This window comes from Dryobates pubescens, chromosome 23 (genome assembly GCF_014839835.1).
Source record: "Dryobates pubescens isolate bDryPub1 chromosome 23, bDryPub1.pri, whole genome shotgun sequence".
Classification (NCBI taxonomy): Eukaryota; Metazoa; Chordata; class Aves; order Piciformes; family Picidae; genus Dryobates; species Dryobates pubescens.
The window spans coordinates 15930976-15954555 of NC_071634.1; the positions used below are offsets into that span (position 1 = coordinate 15930976).

Genomic DNA, 23580 nt, shown 5'->3' on the forward strand with positions numbered 1-23580 from the left:
GGAGGAATTCTCAGTGCTCCTGGGTAACCTGGTTGCTGCTGGAGGAACAAGTGAGCAGCCCACGCAGCAATGGGCACTGATTGCAGCCTGGAAGCACTGAGTCTGCAGCCAGCCCTCGGAGAGCCCCGAGGCAGAGGAGGGCTCAAGGCTACTCTCACTGAGAGCTTGTGGGCACCTGGGACGGGGTGAGCAGGGGAACAGCTGCTGGCCCCCTCCTCATGTCGAACAGAAGTGCACAGGTGGGAGAGGATGTAAGAAAAATATTGTCTCCGTGGAATTTATTGAATTCTGAGCGAGTACAGCAGTCGTTGCCCTCGCCGCAGGTACACAGGGCTGTGGGGACCTCAAACTGAGCGGTCCGAAGTAGAAAAGCTGGTGCTACCCAAACCCTACCGTCGGAGGGAGGGAGAGGAGGAAGGAGACGTGGGCAGAGGGTCAGTGCTGGGACGGTGCCCCCGTGCTCCCGGCCCGCTGGCTCACAGGAACCAGAAGCATTTGCGCCTGGATTTCTTGGCGTCCAGCTTTGCCGGCAGCTTCGTCACCGGCGACGGCTCCTGCCTGGGCGATGAGATGGCTCCTGGCGCTGCCGCTGCCACCGCTGCTGGGGAGCCTGTGGCCGTGTCGCCCTCGATATGGCTCAGCACCTGCTGGAAGCGTCCCTCCTGCTGCCGGAAATCGTGCTCCACGCTGCGGAGAGCGGGCAAAGGGCTCGGTGTTAGAGGGCATTGCCCACTGCGCCCGCCTCCGCCTCTGTGCCCCACAGCGCGCTCCTGGGCAGCTCAGCTTCCTCCACATCCCCAGGGAGCTTCGGTCTCCTGTAAATCCCCAGAACACATCCCCAGGGAGGTTGCCCCCTTCCCTGGTAACTCCAGGACACACCCCCAGGGAGCTCACATCCATCATATCCCCAGGGCATCCTCAACAAGGTAAGCACAAAGGCTGTGGACCTGCTGGGTACCCTGTAGTCACCAGCCACGAGAAGCACGAGTCCCCTGATGACATTTCTTCACCACAGGACCACCAAGTGCTCTCCCAAATAGGACAGTTTCTAGTGGTGCTGCTCTGTCCCCCTGGGCTTGCAGGGTCCCTCCCGGCCACAGCAACAGCTGCAAAGACTTTGCCCATGACTGGGAGCTAGCACTGATGCGGGGGGACGAGATGAGGGTCTTTTGGGTCCCGGTTAGCAATGAGACCCCAGGGAGTGGCTGTGCATCCCTTTGGATCCCACAGCAGTGGGAGAAACGTGCAGGGGTTGTGCTGCTGCCTGTCACCCCCCTGGTGAGGTGAGCAGTCAGTGTGCCGTGGGTCTGGGGAGGTAAGGGGGGAGCTGTTCCCAGACCTCGGATTTCCTGCAAGTGCCAGAGCCCTTGGGTGACCCTGCAGCACTGCACAGCACACAGCCATGTGCTGTGATGCTTCCTCATGTGGAAAGCAATCCATCCCCTCACACCAGCCATGTCCCCTCGGATCAGCCAGGTGCTCTGTGTGTGTGCCAGGACCACGCATCCCATTGGATCAGGGAGGTGCTGTGTGTGTGACCCTGGACCACACATCCCATTGGATCAGGGAGCTGCTGCCATGTGTGCCGGGGCCATGCACACAGCACAGCTGCCCTGCACACGGGGAGCTCCTTGTGAGCCCCCATTCATCATGCTGACACTTCCTGTCACCTCCTATCACCTCCTGTCACCTCTCCCTCTGAGGACACCGATTGTCCTCAGCTATTTCTAGGAGAATGGGTGAGCAGCAGCAGCCAGCCGTGTAGTGGAGACTGTGACTGCACAGCACAGGCACAGCTGAAGGGCTCAGGGACACTTCATGTGTGGCCCTGGGACACAGGCAGCTCTGTTCCCTGCTGTGGGCCATCCCTGGGGCTGGTGCCAGGAGTTCTGTTCCAGTCTTTGCATCCTGTGCTACCCCTGTTCCCCACATCCCACCGGAGCTGCTTCCTATCTTGTGTACAGCACCGGAGCCCAGAGCAAGTCCCCGATGGTTACTGGGAGCTACCTCCCCAAGATGTGGCATCTTTCCCCACCTCAATGCCACGTGGAGATGGACTCATCAGACCCAATTAGCACTGACAGCCCCAGTGAGCCACAGCAGGGGACCTGCTGGTGTAGATAAGTGGGGAGCAAGGGGGACAGAAGCATCAGATGTTCCTGCCTGCACTGGGAGGGCATGAGCCCCCTCTCCCTGAAGATCCAGTGGGCTCTGAAGTGAGAAGGCAGCACGACAAACGGCTTCCATGCCCTCACCTCCATCTGATGCTGGGGAAGCAGAGCCAAGGTCCCACGGTGCCAGCACCTGGCAAGGGGCAGGAAACCCCTGTGTTGCCAGCAGCCCATTGGCAGCATCAGTGCAAAGCTGGCATAGAGACAAGCCTGGACTTGGAGTGAACAAACAGGACCACCCAGCAGTCACCAGTGAGGCTTTCCCCAGTAAGTGGCTTTTAGGGAAGATAAATGCTCTGCCATCAAGATGGAGCAGCTCTCCCTCCAGCTGCAGCCAGGATCCACGTCCATGAAAACCATCCCACCACCTCCTGGGAGCAGGAGCTGCTCCCTGCCTAGATAAAGGGACCAGATTCAGGCCAAGTAACACCACGCTGGAAATGTGCCAGTGCCAGAGCTGGCTCTTACCTGTAGATGATGCAGGCACAGTCCCGGCAGGTCCCGCAGTTGGCAATGTCTTGCCCGGTCCGGTACGAGTGTCTCCTGTGGCAGAGAAGTGCTGTGAGCTTGGAGACCTGGCTTGGGGCTGTGCTGTGAGCCTGGAGACCCAGCTTAGGGCTGCCTGTGCCCCACCAGCTCCTCCTATACCCCTCAAATGCCATTTGAACTCATACTCCAGCAGCCAGGACCTGGGACTTGCCTCTTTGGGACCCATCTCCTCTCCTCCCTGCCATCCAATCCTCTCTTTCCTGGGATCCAGCTCCTCTCCTCCTTCACATCCATCCCATCTCCTCCCTGGTCCCAGCTCCTCTCCCCTATGATGCCTGCTTGATGCCAGGCCAAGCGTGGTGCCTCTTAGCTGCAGATTCCTCAGATGGGTGCAAACCAGAGACAGGCAAGGCAGGAGCCCCAAATCCTTTGTGCTGTGTCAGCCTCATTTCATCTCCACCCCAGAGCGATACCCCATGCCCACAGCCGCCCCTCGTCGTGGTGTATTTCCCCACACATGGTGCCACAGAGGGAGCAGGACCGTGGGCAGCATGAGGTGGCAAGACAGATGGGCACAAGGAGATGCTCCAGACTAATGATCAGCCTATGCCAGACTTGGGATTTATCTCTTTTTGAAGCTTTGGCACAGAACATCCTCCTCCTCCTGCAGAAAGGTGCACTGGACTCTGGTGAGAGCCAAAGCGCAGTCTCCTCCCCACTCTCCGTGGAAGGTCTCTGCACCCTGAGTGTTTCTGCTGCTGGTGCATGCCCAGGCCAGCTGCAGTGTGCAGGGGGCACACACCATGCTGCCAGTGCCAGCTGCTTGCCCTGCTACCTTCTGCCCAGAGCTCTCTGGGATGCCTGCTCCCCAGGACTGGCTCTGAGCTCTGGTCCCACCACACAGACTGAATGTCTTGTGTCCCTGGTGTGCCTGCTGCCTGCCAGCAGCACATCACACTTGTTGATGCCCTGTGAGCATAGGGTGTCCGTGGCTGCAGCACCCCAGTGTCACAGGAGATGGGCAGCCACGGGGTGCCAGGGACCAGCAGTGAACATCTTGCCTGGGCACAGTAGCAGCCTGGTACTCCCCTGAGCTTGGCCTCCACATGCCACCACTAGCCCCAGTTTCAGCTGCTGGAGGGGAGCCACCATCTCCCTAGAATATGGTCCCCAATGTTTCTCCTTGCTGAGCAGCTTCTTCTTGTGTGCCTTTGGCTTTGCAGTCCCCCAAGCTCCCAGGGTGCCAAGACTGTGCCAGGGCTGTGCCAGGAAGCTGTTTGCAGACTCCTAGCACTGCTGGTGGATGCTCTCCACTGGTGCCCTGACTCCAGTCACCACAAGAGGTGTAAGAAAAGAGCCTTGAGCAATGCTTTTGGTCACCCTTGGAGCCCAGCTCCACATCTCCATCCCCTCCTTAAGCAGAGCAGGTGGCAGCTTTTGGGGGACAGCTGAGAGGACATCCCCATGTCCCACATAACAGTCACATTTTCCTGCTGAAATCCTCCTCCTGCTATTGACCTTGATCACAATTGTTCTCAGCCCTCGGAAAGTAGGTCTTTTAATGCACCAAATTCTGCCTTACAATTGGGATTATACTGTTGGCACATAAATGAGATCATGATGCCTTTTATATAGCCATAAAGCACACAGATGTGTGTGTGTGTGGTGGGGGTGTGTGTGGATCCAGCTGGGAACAACCTGTGCCTCTCCGCTGGGATGAGAGCTCACTCAGGACAGGTGTGAGGTGGTGGTGGACACCTGGACCCTGTGAGGACACAGGACATAGAATCATAGAATTGTCAGGGCTGGAAGGGACCTCAGGGACTACCCAGTCCCAACCCCCCTGCCATGGGCAGGGACACCTCACACTGCAGCAGGCTGCTCAGAGCCACATCCAGCCTGGCCTTAAAAGCCTCCAGGGATGAGGCTTCCACCACCTCCCTGGGCAACCTGTGCCAGTGTCTCACCACCCTCATGGGGAACAACTTCTTCCTAACATCTAATCTGAATCTCCCCACTTCTACTTTTGTTCCATTCTCCCCAGTCCTATCCCTACCTGACACCCTAAAAAATCCCTCCCCAGCTTTATTGTAGCTCCCTTCAGATACTGGAAGGCCACAAGAAAGTCTCCCTGGAGCCTTCTCTTCTCCAGACTGAACAGCCCCAACTCTCCCAGTCTGTCTCCACAGGAGGGGTGCTCCAGCCCTCTGCTCATCCTCCTGACATCCTAAGGATGGGTATGAAAGCAGGTGTGAGGAATGGGGAGGTTGTCCCTGGGCGATCTGCCATGGCTGGGCTGAACCTGCACTCAGGACATGACCTCCCAAGCCTCAGCTCCGGGTGACTGGTGGGCATGTTGGCTGTGCCAGCACCGGGCGGGGGACCCAGCTCTCCTTATCCCCCTGACCTGCAGCCCCTATTTCCTTTTTTCACCTTTTCCCTGGGCACGGGGAGGGCACTGCAAGCACAACGAGGTATGGTGGGCAAGATATCACACCAAGACACAGTGCCATGGATGGCAGCTCTGAGCTCCTCAGGGGGAAACACATCTGGGAGGCAGCAGCACCCAAATCTCTGGCACAGACCCCCATCCTCCACCCATGTCCCCCTCCCCTGCTGGCTCATCGGCTCCCCAGCTGCCCGCTCACCCGTCCCGCTGGGCCTCCTTCTTCTCCAGGTCCTGGATGACGTCCAGCAGCACCCGGATGGTTTGTTGGCTGGTCTCCAGCACCCCTTCCAGGGACTGCAGCTGGGATTGCAGGTCCCCCTGCTCCCCAGGCCCCCGTGGGCCCTCTCCCTGAGATGTCCGGGTGTCCTCGTCCCCTGCTGGTGGTCCCACTGGCCCCTTGGTCACCACCACCAGCTGCAGGAGGTCCTGGACGTGGCGCAGTGTCTCTGACTGTTCAGCAGTGAGGCAGGTCTGCCCGTGTTGAGGGACCTCCAGTGCCTGGCCAGATGGCTGCATGCCCATGCTGGAGCACTGTGGGGTTGGGTGCAGCAGCTCCCTGGGCCCATCTGGTCCTGCCCGGTTGTGCCCAGGCTCGGTGGTGTGTAGCCGGCTGCAGATGCCGTGGGGGTCCGGACGGCCGAGTGCAGCTGGTGTCTTCTCTGGTGCTGAGGTGGCAGAGCCATGCCAGTTTGGCAACGGCAGGACAGAGTTTGTCGAGGTGCAGCAGGGCCCCCCCCATGGCGAGTGGCAGAGCTGGTGCTGGGGTGGCAGGGGGTCCCGCGGGGGGTCCCGCAGGGGGTTGCCCTGAGCTGGCTGGCAGAGGCCGTGGGTGTCCGTGGGAGGGGTGCTCTGCTGGCAGCGTAGTGAGGGCTGGGCTGGTGGGTGCCCACGAAGCAAGCTCCGCTCTGAGTCGCTCCGGCCGAGCCCCCGCGGCTCCGCGGATGGCCAGGGCTGACTGCAGGGCACGGAGGCCGGGCGAGGGGGAGTCCCGCGGCTGCCTCCACGATTCCCACGGAGCTGGGTGCAGGTTGGGAGTGGCGGGCAGGGTTCGGGGGCACAGCTCTGCACCGCGGAAGGGCAGCGGGCAGCAGGGCACCCAGCCGTGCCCGGATAGGGGGGACAGGGATCCCTGGGCGGTGGTGGTGGTGGTGGGCCACGACATACCGTGGCATGCTGGGTGAGGACTGTGGCATGATCGCGCGTAGGGAGGCTGCCGGACACCCGCGGGGACGCAGCCCGGCTGGCACCTGGGCACCGGGCACTCCCGGCGGCGGCAGCAGCGGCCAGTACAGTGTCGCCCGTCACATCGCAGACGCTCTTGCTGCGGGGCTGGGAGGCCGGGAAGGGCTTCTGGAGGCTGGGGGAGGTCTGGATGGCGGTGCTCATGCACGCCCTGCGGGGCATGGGCAGCGTCAGCGAGCCCGGCTGCGCCTGGGGCCAGCTGCGGCGGGAGGCACGGAGAGCCGCCGGCTCAGGGGCGTCCCTGGGGGGCGGCGAGGCACGGGGGGTGTTGGGGCCCGGGGGGGGGCTGGCCGCCCGCCCCACGCCGCCCTCCACCAGGTCTTTAAAGCGGACCTGCTGCGTGCGGTTGCGCCGGCGCTTGAGGCGGGTCTCGATGTCGGGCGAGTCGCGGTTGAGCAGCACCGAGCGCACCGTCATGGCTTTCTCCTGGCTGCCCTCGCCGCCCGCGGCCGGGCCGGGCACGGGCTCCCGGCTGACCATGGCTCAGGGTCCCGGGGCCGCTGCGGCGGGGCGCGGGCGGCCGAGCAGCGGTGGCCGGAGCCCTGAGCTGCAGCCGTCCCCGGAGCTCCCCGGGGCAGCGGGTGGCCTCATCCCGCGCCGCCACCGCCGAGAGGGGATGCTGGGCGGGAGGCGAGCGAGAGGCTCACCGGGCATGTCGCCTCGCCGCCCCGGCCCTACAGCCCCTGCTCGCCTCCCTGCCCGCCCGCCGGAGCCGGCAGCCCATCGTCCCGCTGCCGTCAGCACTGCCAGCGGCGGGCTGCCCGTTGTGCCGGCTGCCGGCTGTGCCTGCCCATGGCTCCTGGGCTCCGGGACCTGCGGGAGCAGAGAGAGGTGGGTCAGCCTCGGTCCCACGGTCCCCCGAGGACTGAGCGTCCCCCGCGTGTGGCGGTGCCTGCGGAGCCGCTGTCCCCTGCGCGCTCCCCGCCATCAGCAAACGCGAAGAGACAGGCTTTGATCTGCGGCGCTGCCTCCTCAGCACAAAGCGAGGAGGGAAGAAAGAAACCCCTTTAGCATAAACACGTTATGAGTTCACAGCTCAAATCAAGCAGAAGCGGCCGTTAAAAATAGCTCCTGCTCGCTGGGGCTGGTGCCTTGTGTGCGGGGCGCTGGCGGCAGGAGGGCAGGCGTGGGGCAGGCACAGGGAGCTGCAGTGTGAGGGCAAGGGGTAGAGCTGGGCTGGGCAGCAGGGGCTCCTGCCTGGGATGGACGGACACAGGGCACCAGCTGCACATGGGGCACCGACTCTGTGTGGGGTGAGACAAGGTGTGGGGCACCCAACCTGTGTGGGGCATGGTTGGAATAGACATGGAACTCACCCCATCTGTGTGACAGGGTCGGACTGGGCATAGGAAACCTGTCAGGCACGATGCATGGCTGGACTGGGCACAGAGCACTTGCCATGTGTGGGGCACAGCTGGTCTGAGCACAGGGCAAGGCCACACTGGACATGGACCTGTCATGTGTGGGTTGTGGCCATAGCAGACACAGGGGACCCATCATATGTGGGGTGTGGCTGGATTGGTAACATGCAGTGCCAGGGTCAGGGCAGGAGAGATTGACATGCCAGCCCCAGATGGCAGCAGCACAGCTGCACTTGGCAGTTTGATCTCCCAGCATTCAAACGCTACAAACACCCAGAGGTACCTGTGGCATGGGCAAAGAGTGGATCAGTGTGGGTTCCCCAAAGGCACAGACTCACCCCCTCACCCCTTGACAAGTCCTGCATCCCACATCCCTGTGCCCCCTGCCCCAGACCACAGCCCACTGCTCTGCCAGGGCCCCCCACACCCTCTTTGGCACATTGAGATGGGAGCTCTGCAGTCCCCCTGCTCTCACTGCAGATGAACACATGGCCCCAGCCAGTCCCCCCTGCCCCACTTATTGTCTTGACTTGTTCCTGCTGAACCAAAGCTGCTGACTCAGCACAGTGGCCTGGAGTCACCATGTGCTGGTATAGTGACCAAACTTCCCAAGTGCCAAGCGTGCTGGTGCCTGGTGCCTCTCCAGATGGCCCCAGCAGAGCAGGGGGCTCCTGCAGCCCTTCAGCCCCTGCCCAGGCCCCCTGTGTTCATCGGGATGCTGCTCCACACCCTACCCAGCCGCCTGGCACTTCTCTTCCTGAGCTTGGAGCTGTGCCCAGACACTGGGAGATGTTTGTAAGGCAAGACGCAACCAAGATGCAGCGAAGGGATGGGGCACCTTGTTAGTATGGGCAGCAACAGGCTGAGGAGAGAGCTGGTTTGGGGACAGAGCCAACATTGCGTGCCCTTGCGCTCGCTGCAGCCCCATGTTCACACCTGCCAGTCTGCACCTGACACGGGGCAGGGGCTGTGCCAGCACCAATGTGGCATTCCAGAGCCTACTGGGACAGATGGGGGCTGTGGAGCCCCCACCTTGAATACTGGGTTCAGTTATGGAGCCCTCACTGCAAGAAGGACATTGAGGTGCTGGAGTGGGTCCAAAGAATGACAATGAAGCTGGTGAAGTGTCTAGAGCACCAGTACTGTGAAAAGCAGCTGAGGGAACTGGGGGTGTTCAAGTCTGGAGAAAAGGAGGCTGAGGGGAGATCTTCTGGCTCTACAACTCCCTGAAAGGAGATTTGAGCCTGGTCAGTGCTGGCCTCTCTTACCAAGAAACAAGTGATGGGACAAGAGGAAATAGCCTCAAGTTGCACCAAGAGGAAGTTTAGGCTGGACACAAGGAACAATTTCTTCCTCAAAAGAGTTGTCAAGCCCTGGCCCAGGCTGCCAGGGCAGTGGGTCCTGGGTGTCCCCATCTCTGCAGGGGTTTCAAAGCTGTGTAGATGTGGTGTTGAGGGACATGGTTTAGTGGAGAACTGGCAGTGTTGGGTTAAGGGTTGGACTTGATGATCTTTAAGGTCTTTCCAACCAAAACAATTCTGTGATTCCATGCTCCACTCCCCAAGGCTCTGCCACAGTCATAGAGTCATCTCTCCCTAGCTGGTACCTGGAGCTTGGTGCCCCCCACCCAGTTCCTGCTTCAGCTTCTCTGGCTGTCCCTATGCCAGGTAAGGCAACATGCTGGGTGGCAGAGGAGTCCAGCTGACACCTCTCCATGATGAACCAGCCTCCACAGCTGGGCTGAGCACCCCCGAGGGGCAGCCTGTGTGTGTCCAGCCTGCTCTGGAGGCTTCCTTAACGAAAGCACTAATGGACATGGGGCAGAGAGTGCCAGGAACTGTTCAGACAGCTGGGCACAGGGCAGGAGCACTTCTGGCACAGTCTGAGCACAGAGCAGGGACTTCAGCAAGCCATGGCTGACAGCAGAGCAATCCGAGGCCATTGCACTGCCTACGCAGCAGACATGTGGCTGCCGCTCAGCGGGGCCTCCGTGGAGGCACCCAAAGCACACCACTGAAGAGATCAGAGGCAAGGCACAAGGACAAAGAACAAGCCTATAAATTATACATGCACCAGCTCCACTTGGGAGAGGCTCTGAGCATGTCACAACCCAAAAGCTGGGACCCTCCCACTTGTCTCCTTGCATCTGCTCTACAGCATAGAATCACAGAATCAGAACTGTCAGGGTTGGAAGGGACCTCAAGGATCAGCCAGTTCCAACCCCCCTGCCATGGGCAGGGACACCTCACACCAGTTCAGGTTGCTCATGGTCAAATGAAATCCAAGGAGACCTCACTTCAGTGAAGAGTGCCCTCAGGAGTACCCTTATCAGACGGAGCAGTGGTAAAATCCTGGTGTGGGGAGCCAGAGGGGCATGGGTGAGCTGGTACTGGCTGGGGCACACAACCAGCAGCCTCAGGCAGGCTGAGGGGAATGGGCTTGGAGCTTAAGTAATAACTACTGAAGGAGGGCAGCATGTACCAGCCATGCCAGTCACACAGGGCCACAGAGAACATGGCTCATCAAACTGATTTGCTGCCTGTTTTGGTGAGGTTCCAAGTTTGATCAGTGGAGGTAAAAGCCTCGACGGAGCAGCCTTGGATTTCTGTGAGGCATTTGACATTTTGACAAAGAAAGCAGAAAAACATGAAAGCAATGTGGCACACATTAAATGGATTAAAACTGGCTAACCAGCATGTCTCAAGACATAATCATCCAGAGATCATTGCCAATTAGCTGTGCTCCTGCCCTGGTCCTGTGGAGGCACAGCCGGGCCCCGTGCAGGCGCTGCCTGTCGCTGACCTCGCAGGAGAAGCTCAGCACGGAGCAAATGTGTGGATTGCACCAAGGCTGAGAGAAGGGCAAGCAAGGAAGGAAGGGACAAGCAGAGAGCCACACGGGGAACAGGAAGCAGACACTGGGCAGGATGGGTCCCAGGCTCCTCTGGCTGAGCAGTGAAAAACTAGGGACTGGGAAAGTCCCAGGAGGAACTTTCTGAAAAGGTGAGGCCAGCTGGAGCAAGAGCCATTTGGAAAGGATCTGCATGGGGATGGATCCTACATCACAGCAGTTTTTTAAGGCCTGAAGGTTTTTCTCCTCTAGTTCATACAGGTGTTATGAGAGCATGAATAAGGTGAGACAGCAGCTTGCGTCAGAGGAGGTATAGGTAAAGTCAGATGCCACTATGCCACTCCTGTGATGCGGTAGATGACACCAGCACTTCAGTGGCTCCAGCTGCAATGACATCCCTTTTGCTGAGTGAGCCCAGAGCTGAGGAACTGTCAGGAACCGCTTCCCATGACCCATCCACAGACACCAATTCAGGTATCTGCTCCCACCCAGTCCCCAGGCTCTCCTCACTCCCCCAGAGCATCAAACACTCCTCAGAACAATGGGGATTTGTGACTCTGAATCACCAGCCCAGCTGCCATCCCCTGCCCCTTCAGATCCATGAACCTGCTGTAGTGGGACCCAAAAACCTGGTCCTGCATCACCAGCCTTTGTTTTGCCCATGCACTGTCACCTGCAGCCTGGAAAGGGCTTGTGACTCTCCCCTTGCAGAGCCAGTGGCCCCGTGGGACATTCTCCTGTGGCCAGTACTGACTGATGGTGAATTTTGTGTGAGAGAGGGCACTAAATCTTCTGGTTTTGAGATTCATCTTGCATGGGCTGCAGGATTGATCTTGGAGGAACAGAGCTCTGCTTCACACTGTCCTGTCTGGAAAGTTACCTGCATCCACCAAAAATACTGCAGAGCAGAGGGAAAGCCTCTCCCTTTTCATCTCTTCCTCCTGATTCAATGGACACCAGTGTCCTGTGGGACAGACCAGCCTGGGACTGGTGAGGCTGCTGGGCAGATCCCTGCAGGACCACAGGCATTGATGGAGAGTCGCCTGTCCCCCAGCCAGCTTTATCCCTTTTCCCACCCATCCTCCACCTCTTCCTCCCAGTACTATCTGTGGCAGAGGGAAAACCAGAGCAGACACATAAATCTTCTCCTCAAGACGCAGGAAGCCAGGAGATTAGATTTATGAGAGAGGAAGTCATATTCTCCTGGAACTGCAGAAGAGAACAGCTAATTACCCAGCTCCACTCGCTGGGTACAGCAGCTTCTCCTGGGACAAAACCTTTGCTTTTCCCAGTCTCTGGAAGGGTGAGGTGCTGCTGGTGACAGAGGATGGCACCGAGGATGAGGCATTTGCTCTCAGCAGGGAACCAGGCAAAAGCCAGGTCCACGACACATCACTCAGCAGCAGAGATTAATCCTGCCGTGGCTCCAGGGAGACTCAATGTGTCTGTACTCAGCTTGGAGCATCTGTGGGGCTCAAGGGTGGAGGACTAAGAGCATTTCTTTGGGCAGCTAGCAACCCCAAGATCTGGTTCCTTGCTGGGGAATCTCCACCATGAAGCCAGCTCATGCCCTAACCTCATGGTTCTCTTGGAGGCTCTTCCAGAGCCAGCTGCTCGGAGGCTCACAGCCCTTCTTATTTCCTGCAGACACTTAATCAGGGCCAGTTTAGCTCTGACTGTGCTCCTGCCAATATGGTGCTTCCGCTTGAGCAGCTCTTCTCCCTTCCCAGCGCTCAGCCCTTGTGCACTGGCAGTGAGGACACATCCAGCCACATCTTGCCATGCTCAGCAGGCCCAGCCCCACTTACATCCCCAAGGTCTGCTCTCCCCGGTCTCCGATGGTCCTCGCAGGCTCTCTCCAACCCACAGTGCTTCACCTCCTCCCTCCTGCACTGCGCTTGGTCTTTGGTTCTGCTCAAACCCCTCTGGGACTGCACAGAAATGCTGAAGTTGGCCCAGCTGAGGACGGTGGGCACAGTCCCCTGCAGCTCTGGCAATGTCCCAGGTGCCTGGTGCCCCGTGGCATCCCCAGCCCCTGGGCTTCCAGGCAGTGCCACTGACCCTGGTTCTCCGCTGCGTCAGCTGGGGCCTGGTGCAAGTTGCATCTCACAGGAACTGGAGATCTGCTCTTCTCTATTTAGGTCACTGGCTGAAGTGCTCTGCAGGAATATTAGTCACTCTTCCAGCCACAGGGCCCAGGAGAAGACTCTCACTGCCTGGCCAGAGCAGGGATCTCCTGTCACCCACCTTCCTGCAGCATCAGCACCCCCAGGGCACCCTATGTGCCCCTCCCAGGGCTGCCTAAGGTGCCTGGCCACCCTCACCCCATGGCCCACGGCCAGTGCCCCGTGGAATGGGTCCTGTCAGCGAGGGAATGAGAAACAACAGCCTCCTCCTGGCACACAGAGGTCATCAACTTCAAGCACATCACTTCTCTCTTTCAACTGCAGATACGCCAGTGCTGTCAGATGGAGACTCTCCACGGTCAGGAGACACAGTGAAGTACAAAGCCTTTGCACAAAGCTTTTGGAAGCCTGCAGAAGCCAAATTATTCCTCTGTCTCCCATGGATGCTAATACAGCTGTCACAGCAGTAGTGTCTCTGTTCTCCCTGTACCAGCTTGCTCTCCTGCCCCTCTCTGCCAGGCAGAGGAGCAGCAGTGCCAGTGGTTAAGAGAGACACGAAAAGGTAGGGTGACCTACCCAGAGGAGCACAGGCAGACTGAGGCAGACAACCTGCTTTGGGTGAGGTCAGGAGGAGGTTGTTTCATGTCCCAGGACTTCCCTCAGCCGTTCCACAGCAGTGTCCGTGGCAGTCTGCAGCTGGGCACCACGGCTCAGCACTGTTCTCAGGGGCTACAGAAGAGATCACCACGGGGGGAAGAGAAACACCTTGCTGGATGCTTCCCTCCCAGTGAATGTGATGTGGGCCATATCCTGTTCCTCTGAGTGCCAGAGATGTATGGCTGTATGGACATGGGAAATGCTTGATGCAGAGACCTGGCCTGGGTCCGTCAGCACCTCTGGCATGGGCTAGTCCTGCAGCGACTACAGGACAAGGGAAGGAGGACAGTCTCAAAGGCTTTTGGCCACAGGAGACATGGTTCATCGTGAGAGCTCCCACAGCTCTGTGCTCTCCTGAGAGGAACATCCTACCTCTTGGAGCTCAGCGCTTGGGCACCCACCAGGAGCGAGCAGAGCAGCCGGCCAGGCTGGGGAGCCCTGGCAGGCAGGGACTCTGTGTGCTCCTTCGCATGCCAGAAATCACAGTAAAGAGCCACAAGCTGTCCTCAGATCTCATTTCTGAAGAAAGCTAAAAAAGGTTTCACCACTCAGCATCCCACAGAGGTGGCTGCACTGCCCTGGTCACCCTGTACATGCCAGTCCAGGCTCCCAGGCTCAGCCCCAGGCACAGCTCCCCTGGCAAGCCCATACCCTGCCACGGGGCAGCCCCCATCCCACCAGCATCAGCTGCAGTCCTGGCACCAGCACTGGAGGCTGCTGCGGCTGCAGCCTCCCAGCACAGAGAGGGAGAATGTGGTTTCAGAATACCAATTTCTGCCTTTAAGTGGATTTCCAAAGCCACGTAGCAGTCACAGCCCCCCCCCCCCCCCCCCCCCCCCCCTTATCTTCATGCGCTTTAGACAACACTGGCTGCCAGGGGAACTGAGGAATTAGCAACTGTCTTTCTTTGCCGTGTGCCTCGGTTTCTGCACCCACCGAGGGTGGACCATGAGGACCATCTCTGAGAGCAGCAAGACAGCCCCTGTCCAAACGCACTGCTGGGGCTGAGGCGGTGTTGTTACTAGGGACGGGAGCAGACCCGCTCATCATTTGTGGCCTCTGGATGCTGCTGTGTTCCAACTCACAAAGAAGGCAACCTCAGCCTAGAGGAGCTGCTGCGGTTACAGCTGCTCCTCCAAACACACTGGAAGGGCTGAACCCTTCCCGCAGAGGGGGAGAGCTGGGAAGCGATGGCGGGTGCCAGCCTCAGCCCGGCTCTGCCCGGGAGCCACTTCCCGCGGCTCTGCAGCCGCAATCCTTGGGCAGCACCAACAGGGAGGGAGCGCAGCCGGAGGTCTCCAGTGCCCCCTGTCACCGCGACTGTCCCAAGGGGCTCACTACTGTCATCTCTGGGAGGTACTGGGTGTGGAGGCCGCCAGGAGCTGCAAGCTAGCGTGGAATGCTCTGTGCCCCCGAGAGAGCTCTGTGCCTCTGCGAACAGGCTGGCAGCCCAGTCAACACCTGCCATCTCCAAGCGGGCATATGCTGGCAAAGCCCAGGTCCCGGTGACTACTCGTACGTGTCCACCTCGTGGTCTGAACACAGAAAGGGAGCCATGGAGACCTATTCTCCAAGCTCCCCCAAACATCCCTGTGCAGAGCTAGCTGCAGCTGTAACTGGGGTTCTGGTGTATTCCCATGGACCGGAGCAGCCCAGAGAGGGGCACCTTCCTATTTTCCAGGAAGCAGCTGGGGCTGTGCCCGGCTCTGCTCCTGCTTCAGCAGCTGCCAGAGCCCCACCGGCAGACACAAAGGCCTTGAACGCAGAGCACGGCGCTGGGAGCAACGTGGGCTGAATTCCTTCAGCGCCAGCAGCCGTTCCCTTGGCCGGCGTCACCACGGCGTGCGGTACAGAAAGTGACATCCCTGGGATCACGCGTGTGCATGTGTCAACCCCACACAGCCCCGCTGATGGACGCGTCTCCTGCCGAGGGGGAGCAGAGCTCTGCCTGCCAGCGAGGCTGGCGGCTCCTGGACCGCTGATCCCCCGCATCGCCCACCCGGAGCCGCTCGGCAAGCGGAGGTGCCGTGGGCCAGGGTGGCACAGCAGGCAGTGGGGTTGTGGCACAGTGCTCGGTCCTCGGGGGTCTTTGGCCCCTCTAACGCAGCAGCTCTCAGCACAGATTTATCTGCTTCAGCCACCGCCCCCAGCACGGCTGTGTGCCCCAGGGACCCTGCCAGCGGTTTGCTAGCTGCAGGGTGCCACTGGTCACCTCAGAACAGAGTGCCAAGCATAGGGTGCCCGGCATTAGGTTGCTTGGTGTGGGGTGCCACTGGCTAGCCGCCTCTGTGTCTAGTGCTCAGTGCAGGGAGCCAGGTATAGGGTTCCTGGTGTGGGGTGAGCACTGTGGGGTGCCACCTCGCTGTGGGGTGCACAGCGTAGATTACTGGGTACCCAGTGTAGAGTGCCTGGCATAGAGTGCCGGGTGCGGGGTGCCACCGGCCTCGTGCCTTTCGCTCTTCCCCGGGCATCTCCTGCCCGCTGTGGGGGACCGGGGAGCGCCGTGACCCGCGGCACCACAAGGCATTGGGGCTGCCGATGTCACCCGACCCCGGGCATCACGCACCGGCGGCGGGAGGCAAGGGGCACCGCAGACTTTCCCTGCCGTCCCCATCCCTGTTCCTTGCCCCGATCCCGCCGGTCTCAGCGCATCCCGTAGCGGGTGTTCGAACCACCCCGGCTCCCCCAGGGTCCCCGCCCGCCGCGGTTCCTTCGTTTCGGGGCTCCCGTAATCTCCACGGTTTCCGGCCCCGGGTTCTTCCCCTCGCCCTGGCCGCACCGGCCCGGGTCCCGGTCCTAGCCCGGGTACTACCGCGGCTCTCCCGGTGCGGCGAGCGGTGGCCGCAGGGCCGCTGCCCGCAGAGCCCGGCCCGGCCGCCGCCCAGCCCCGCCCTGCTCCGTTCTTCTGGCCGGTAGCGGCTCTGCTCCCCAGCCCGCCCGGTACCTGGTGCTCGACGGTGGCGCGGGTCCGGGAGCGGCAGGCGCTGAGCGGCAGTCTCGGGGCACGGCGAGGCGGAGCCGCGCGGGCTCGCCGGTACCGGGGCGGAGTCGGCGGGGGCAGGGCGGTACCGGGGCGGGGCCGCAGCGGAGGTGGGCGGGGTCGGGGGTGCCCGGGCGGAGCCCCGCCACGGCGTGCCGAGCCGAGCCTGCAGCCCCGGTACCGGCAGCGCTCTCCCGGGTCCTGCCCGAGCCAGGTTCCCAGGGAGATGCGATGGCTGCACGCCCGGAGCAGCAGGTCCCCGGTCCCGCGGGCACCCAGCACGGCTTCACGAGGCCGAACTGAGGTTCACCGACCCGGAGAAGGGCTCGGGCTCGGGCCCGGACGCGCCGCGGCTCCGGGCAGCAGTCGCCACGGCGGGGCTGCAGGCGCCGTGGCCGGTCTGGTGCTTAGGGGCAGGCACAGCTCCTGTTTCCCCCATTACCCCACAGCCAGAAGCAGCTCCATGGCCCGGGGAAGGACTCGTGAAGGCAGCCGCAGCCGGCGACCTGGGGTGTCTGTGGGACCTCTGTCGTGTGCAGGTACTGCTGGTTCTGCTGCCTGCCAGGTCTGTGGCTTCACTTTGATGTGTAAAGGACTCGGATCTCTTGGGCCCTATATTCCAAGGGGGATGCTGAGGTGCGGGAGTGTGTCCAAAGAAGGAGAGTGATGCTGGTGAAGGATCTAGAGCACAAATCTTCTGAGAACAGTTCAGGGAACTGGGGTTTGTAAGCCTGGAGAGGAAGCTGAGGCTGGTTCTCTACAGCTCCCCGAAAGGAGGTTGTAGCACAGTGTGGGTTAGTCTCTTCTCTCAAGGAATAAGTGAGAGGACAAGAGGAAATAGCCTCAAATAGCCCCACGGGAGGTTTAAGTTGAACATGAGGAACAATTTCTTCCCCAAAAGGATTGCCAAGCGCTGAACCAGGCTGCTAAAGGGAGTGGTGGAGTCCTCAGCCCTGCAGGGGTTTCAAAGCCATATAGGTGTGGTGCTGTGGGACATGGTTTAGTGGTGACCTGGCAGCAGCACACCTCTCATTTCAACAACCATGGAGCTGGGACAGCCTAAAGATCAAGCAGGGTCTTTGTCACTGTGCAGAGCCCAGAATCCTGGTCAGCCCATGCCATCACCAGAGCTTGTCCAGCAGCAAAGCTGCGAGTACCCAGAAGAGGACTGGAGTAAAGGACTGTTTGGCACCCTGCCTTAGCAGCAGCTCAGACATATTAACCTCCAGAAAGTAGCCAAAATGCACTTAATGCACTTACCTCCACAGATTGCCTTAAATTGCAAGTTACAGGTGCACACTATGGCAAGTGTGTCTGCATCCTCCACTCTGTCACAGCAGGTGTCAGAGCTGAGGTGGGATGTGTGGGATGGGGTGAGGAAGGACTGGCTGCCGGGCAGGGGTTGGGTGGTGCAGGAGGAAAGGTCTGAAGGTTAGGGGAGGCAGATATCACAGCAGGTGAGGGGGGCCCCTGGGGCAGGTGGGTGAACCTGCCTGTGGCAGGTTAAACCTCCAACACCCTCTTGCAAAGCAAATTTAACAAGTCCACAGTGGTCTGAAAGGGAGAAATGTTAATGTACAAATGTACACTCCTTGCACTGATCTCCAGGAGATCCTCATCATGTTTTCACAATAAACCCAGCAAAAAAAGTCATTCTCAAAGCAGGGAGGAAAACTGCAGTGTTCCGCATGATTTATTCTGCTCATGATTTATTCTACAGATGTTTACAGATTAACAAAGAAAACCCCAAACCAAACCCAACAGTAGAGTAATTTATCTTCCCTTTTCTCAGGGAAATTTGGCTTTCACTTCTAAGCTCAGGAATCATTCAGCTTTCCATCAGTCTGTGCACTACACCCCAGCATCCTCTGTCAAAATGAGCATGCTTTTCTCTCTTGGGATTCCAACCTGCAACCTTTGCTGCTTCTCATGTGCCCACAGAGCATGTCCAGAATTCTTCTCCAGCCACACCCAAAGGCAGACTTCAGTGAAAGAAGAAACAGCTGAAGATTCCATCTCTAGATTTGCCTTCCAACACAACCAGCCAGCAACATCACTTTCTTCCAAAGGGATCAGACCACACTTTTAAGCCTACAAATCAGAATACCAGCAGTTCATAACCAGACTGTTGGGAGAAAAATAAGACAAACACACACACACACAAATTGGTCTGCTGCTCCTACCTTGTGTACAAAACAATTCAAGAACCTAACAATTTCTGCACTGAACTCACAACTCTGCATCAGCTTGCAAAATAACTTTAGAAAGACAACCTCACCTTTGTCTTAAGCTTCAGATAAGGGGGGGGGGAAATCTATCACACTCCATAGCCTTACAACCACCTAGAATTGCACCTTGCATTTGAATTTGTCTACATCTCACTTGCAGCAACTGCATCCTGTGACTTCCTGTCAGCAGCTGAATGTAGATGAAAAGGTTATACTGAGGAGAACTGTCCATCAAGTACCTGTGTGTCGGATAAATGAGCCAGTGCAGCCCCCTCTAATGTGTAATAAAAAATAAAGGCAGGATTACCAGATTTGTGTTTCCTAATACCCTCCCTAGTGCTCTTCAGCATTTCAACACTTTCCTGGAAAGTAGGTCCTGCAGTGATGATTTAATTGGTATGTGTAGTAAGGACGTGGCATTAATCCCATCTGGTTTCCTCCTGCTGCTGATGTTAGGCTTTTCCACAGCTAGGAATACACAACCTTCTAGCATGCTCAGATCTGAACTGTTTAATCTAGACAAGCACTCCCATGTCTTCAAACAAGAAGTGCCAGCCTTGCATAATGAACAGCCAGATCCATTACCTACGAGACAACACTCTGCCAAGGACAAGCCTGCCATACTTTAATTTCATTCCCCTCATCTGCTCTTCTATGCCTTCTACTGGCAACAGCAGGGATCAAAAAGCTATTAGCACTGCAATCCAAAATGTGTGTAGTGGATTTCTGCCCCTGCCCATGAGGCTAGAAGGTACTGACAAAGAGCTGATGAACTGTGTTTAGCTGAGTTGTGAGGCAGCGTTCCGCAAAACCAGGGTGCAACTGGGCACTCTTAGCAGCTAGAGCTCAGCCCATCCATGGCTCTGATAGGTTGGACATGATGATCTTGAAGAGCTCTTCCAACCTGGTCTATCCTATCCTATCCTATCCTATCCTATCCTATCCTATCCTATCCTATCCTATCCTATCCTATCCTATCCTATCCTATCCTTGCTTGCTGTGGGCTGGTTCAGAAGTGGATTTCAGGTGTGGAAACTGGCATCTATTCACAAAAGTATGAAGGCAACAGAGTATCTGCATTTTATGTGGCCAGTTATGGCAATTTAAACCAAGTTTCATTACACCCACAAATTTCAAGTGAAGAATTAGCCCACCCAAAATTTCCTGCTAAGTTTATTATCTGTGCAACCTTGGAATATATTCTTCACTGTGTTATTTTAATCCATGGAAATATGCAGGTCATACTTCAAGTAGGGCTTGAAACCAGTCAATGCAAACACATGAATCAAGTATACCTGCAGGCTGAATATCCTCTTGAACGATACCAGCTCGGTTTATTCTCTGTTCTTTCTCTGGAAAACAGAACCAAAAGGACACTACTCAAAAAAAAAAACCCCAAACCAACCAAACAAAACCAAACACCACCACCAAAAACCCAAAGAAAATACCAGACACCTTGGCTGAACCCAATAACACTGAAAATGGTATTCACTCTGGGTGCTACACAGTAGAACTGGTGAGTCTCCACCTCCACGATGTGAATGTAGTACTCCACTGAGAATCAAACAGCCAGTCTGGTTTGAGAGACTACAAACAATATGATAATCACCTTCAAGTAATGACTTTTTCCTTTAGGAAAAGATGCCAAAATACCTGCCATGATCCCATCACTTAAGCTGTGACTGGTGCTTTTAAGAGCTATCACTCATGCACTCAGCATAAAACTCTCCTCAAGATTTGGAAGCTGGATTTAGATCAGACACCACCCCATGAGGGTGGTGAGGCTCTGAAACAGGTTGCCCAGAGAAGTTGTGAAGGTTTCAAGCCTGGAAGTGTTCAAAGGCAGGTTGGATGGAGCCTTCAGCAATTTGGTTTATCAGGAGATGCCCCTGCCCATGGGAGTGGGGCTGGAACTAGATGATCTTTAAGGCCCCTTCCAATCCAAACAATTTGATGAGTCTATGATTTAGTCTTTCTAGAATCAGTGATCTCCATTTTCGGGCCCTGAAAGACCTTGCATCTTATCACAAGTAGATTTCATGACAGCATCTTCAGGCCCAATGTCCCAAGATGCAGGAACACTGAGTATTCACCCACAGCTCAAGCCATGGGGCATGTGAGCTTCTCTGGAAGTTGACATACAGCTTACTACACTCTACTCTGAAAAATCAAATCCTTTGTACCCCAAAGGCTAAAACACTCCCACTAAAGTTCAACTGTGAAATTCCACCTTCTTGTCTGGAGTGTTAGGACAAGGAATTCTCTGTCTTCTCTCCCACTACAGCAATGATCATCAAGAGAAGAATACAGGAAACAAATGCAGGTGAGGGCAAAGGAGGGTTTGAGCCACCAGCAACAAATAAAGTTTGGAGTCAGGTATTAAGTGGCAAGTTTCAGCACTTGCTAACTGTGCATCACACATTTTATCTGCTAAATGAAGATTAAAAAAACCCCTAACCTGCTAGGGAATATTTGCTCCTGTAACTCACAGGTACAGAAGAGGAAGCTGTCCACTAGTTGTGTTTTTCCCCTACTGCTGAATCACACTTCTAATGTCCTGTTTTTGGAAAGTGCACCATAAGCAAAAATGAGTTAAGAACAGGATTAAAAAATAGGAGCATGGGGCAGAAAAAAATCTGCGAGAAATTTCCAGCTTCAAAAACGTAATTCCCTCAAATAACAATAGAAAAATTGCTTGTAAGTCAAATTCTACTTCAGCTTCGATGCAAAGCCAAAGTCTCTCCGAGATCAGTGTCACCCTTTTCTGCTCTAAATCTTTGCAGATTAACCACACGCATCTTCTGGCTCTCGCCAACAGCTTGCTTAACATTATAAAAGTGAAAGCAAGGGGACGAGGCTGGTTACAGCTGAACTTCTCCGGGCTTCCTTCGGCGCTAGTTAGGAGTGCCGAGTGCTCCCTCTACCTCTACCGCAGCACGGAGCGTCCGCCCGGAGCCTGCGCGGCATTGCACCCAATGCTTCAGGTACCTCCGGTGCTCCAGAGCTTCCCGGTTACAGAGCAAACCTCGGGCTTCAGTTTTCCTTTGTTTCTGGCAAGAAAGTGGAGTTTTCCTCAGCAGCCAGTTTCAGACAAATCCCTGCAGCCTGAGACCAGCTCTGGCAAATCGTGACAACTGATAAAGAATTTGTTCTCACGTTTTAAGTTCAGCTTTTCAACTGCAGATGGAAAACGTAACTCAAACTGCTCCATAGAATCAGAGAACAGTTTGGGTCGAAAGGGACCTTTCAAGGTCAAAAAGTTCAACATCCCTGCAGTCAGCAGGGACATTTGCAACTAGAGCAGCTTGGTCAGAGCCCCAAACGACCTGACCTGCAATGACTCTAAGGATGTGGCATCCACCACCCCTCTGGGCAACCTGGGTCAGGGTCTTGCCACCCTCATCACGAAAGATCTCTTCTTCTACCTAGTCTGAATCTGCCTTCTTTCAGTTTAAAACCATCATATCTCGTCGTGCGACAGGCTCTGCTAAAAGGTCTGTTCCTACCTTTCTTATTGGTCCCTTTAAGTACTGAAAGGCCACAAGAAGGTCTCCCTGCAGCCTTCTCTTCCCCAGGCTGAGCAACCTCAACTGTCAACCTGTCCTCACAGCAAAGAGGATCCAGCCATCGCATCCTAACTCCTTTAGCTGCATCCCAATCCTCCCCATCACTGCAGAGAACAGCTAAAGGATGTTCATAAGCACATGCTGGCAAACTACTTAAACCGAGAGTACTATGAGTTGATTAGAAAAAAAAGTATTATCTTAGGCGAGCAGAAAGCCTCTCGAGAATTACTGACCCAGAGGCAGCCCCCAGCACAGCCCCAGCCCGGGCACGCTTGCCCTGCCCGCCACACCGCAGCCCTGCCAGGACGCGATCGCGCTCACGGCCGGTCCCCGGCCTGCTTCCTCCCCCCGCCCAGGGACTCACTGTACTCCTCCGGCAGCAGCATCGGCCGGAAGTAGATTGGGTAAAAGACCGCGGCCACCACGACCACGAAGCCACCGAAGATACCAACGGTGCGGGACAGCCCCGCCATCCCCGCCGGGCGCCGCCGCCCGGAAGCTCCCCGGGCTCCGCCTCCGGGGCGCACAGGAAGCGGAGTGGCAGCTGCGGACTTCGCCCCCCCCGTCCTGGCCCGGCGGTGAGCAGCGCCCCGCTGCGGGCCGGCGGGGCACAACCCGGTGCCGGCGCCCCCGTCCTCGGTGAGGCGGAGATAGTACCGAAAACCTAACCGCCGCGCTTTGTTGTGTTATGCCTGAGCCGGCGAGCGGTGACACTTCCCGGGCAGCCCCGGCCGCGCCACACACGGTAGCAGGGAGGAGACCTTGCCCCGTCTTAGCGCTCGAAAGCCGCCCCGTGGCAGCACGTCGCCCGCCGGCGGGACCGGGGGGCTGCCCTGGGCGGGGGCCTCGCTGCCAGCGCAGAGCCGAGGCGTGACGGTGGGGACGAGAACGGGAGGAGCCCCCGCGGAGCCCCCGAGCCACGCTGCCGCCGGGAGGGAGGCCCTGCGCCGGTGTCCCGCCCGGGACGCGCCGCTCCCGGGCCGCCGCCCGGTGCCTGTTGCACTCGGGGTGAGCGGGGGACTTTGGGCTGCCTTACAGCGCGGCAGCCCCCTAAGTGTCGCCGAGTGTCGCCCGGCCCGGCCCCTCCGCTCCCCTCCGCACCTGCGGCGGCGGCGCGGGACCGGGCGCGGCTCAGCCGTGCCCTGCGAGCGGCCCCTCCTCCAGGAAGCCGGATCTGCCGCATCCTTCTCGGCGGGGCCGGCCGCGCTGGGCAGCGCCGCCGCAACCTCCGCGCCAGGATGCGGCCCCCGGCTGAGCCCCACGCCGTGCCCTGCCGCTGCCCTCTGCTCCTTCTCCTTCTCACGGTGAGTGGCGGCCGGCCCCGCACCGGTCCCTGGCTCTTTTCTCCGCCGCCGTGGCGGTGGAAGATGGTGGCCGAGGCGAGGGCCCGGGCCGGGCGACGGCCCCCGAGTGAGCACCGAGCCCCGCAGGCGGGGACAGCCCGGCGCCCCGCACCTCCAC

At 58.1% G+C, this 23580-nt stretch overlaps 3 protein-coding genes across 4 annotated transcripts in view; 1 reads left to right on the top strand and 2 right to left on the bottom strand.

Annotated features, from left to right (window-relative positions):
* Nucleotides 1–279: 279 nt before the first annotated feature.
* LOC128898431 (INSYN2B protein-like) lies at nt 280–7635 on the bottom strand. The gene is made up of 3 exons (XM_054172211.1): nt 5309–7635; nt 2640–2714; nt 280–687 (listed from the first exon to the last, which is right to left on the bottom strand). Exons 1-3 carry the CDS (start codon nt 6829–6831, stop codon nt 477–479), a joined length of 1809 nt encoding a protein of 602 aa, XP_054028186.1. The 5' UTR covers nt 6832–7635; the 3' UTR covers nt 280–476.
* Nucleotides 7636–17992: 10357 nt separating this feature from the next.
* Nucleotides 17993–22690, bottom strand: SMIM20 (small integral membrane protein 20). 2 transcript variants are annotated; one of them, XM_054172190.1, is made up of 3 exons: nt 22484–22667; nt 19849–19905; nt 17993–18416 (listed from the first exon to the last, which is right to left on the bottom strand). In XM_054172190.1, exons 1-3 carry the CDS (start codon nt 22590–22592, stop codon nt 18379–18381), a joined length of 204 nt encoding a protein of 67 aa, XP_054028165.1. In that variant the 5' UTR covers nt 22593–22667; the 3' UTR covers nt 17993–18378. The 2 variants fall into 2 exon arrangements, with proteins under 2 accessions (XP_054028165.1, XP_054028166.1); XM_054172191.1 differs by lacking the exon at nt 19849–19905 and having other exon boundaries at nt 22484–22690.
* A 632-nt stretch (nt 22691–23322) lies between these two features.
* SEL1L3 (SEL1L family member 3) overlaps nt 23323–23580 on the top strand; it is a 32444-nt gene continuing 32186 nt past the window's right edge. Inside the window, exon 1 of the mRNA XM_054172243.1 lies at nt 23323–23423. Coding sequence (XP_054028218.1) covers nt 23358–23423 — 66 coding nt within the window. The 5' untranslated portion in view covers nt 23323–23357. The remainder of the gene's footprint in view (nt 23424–23580) is intronic.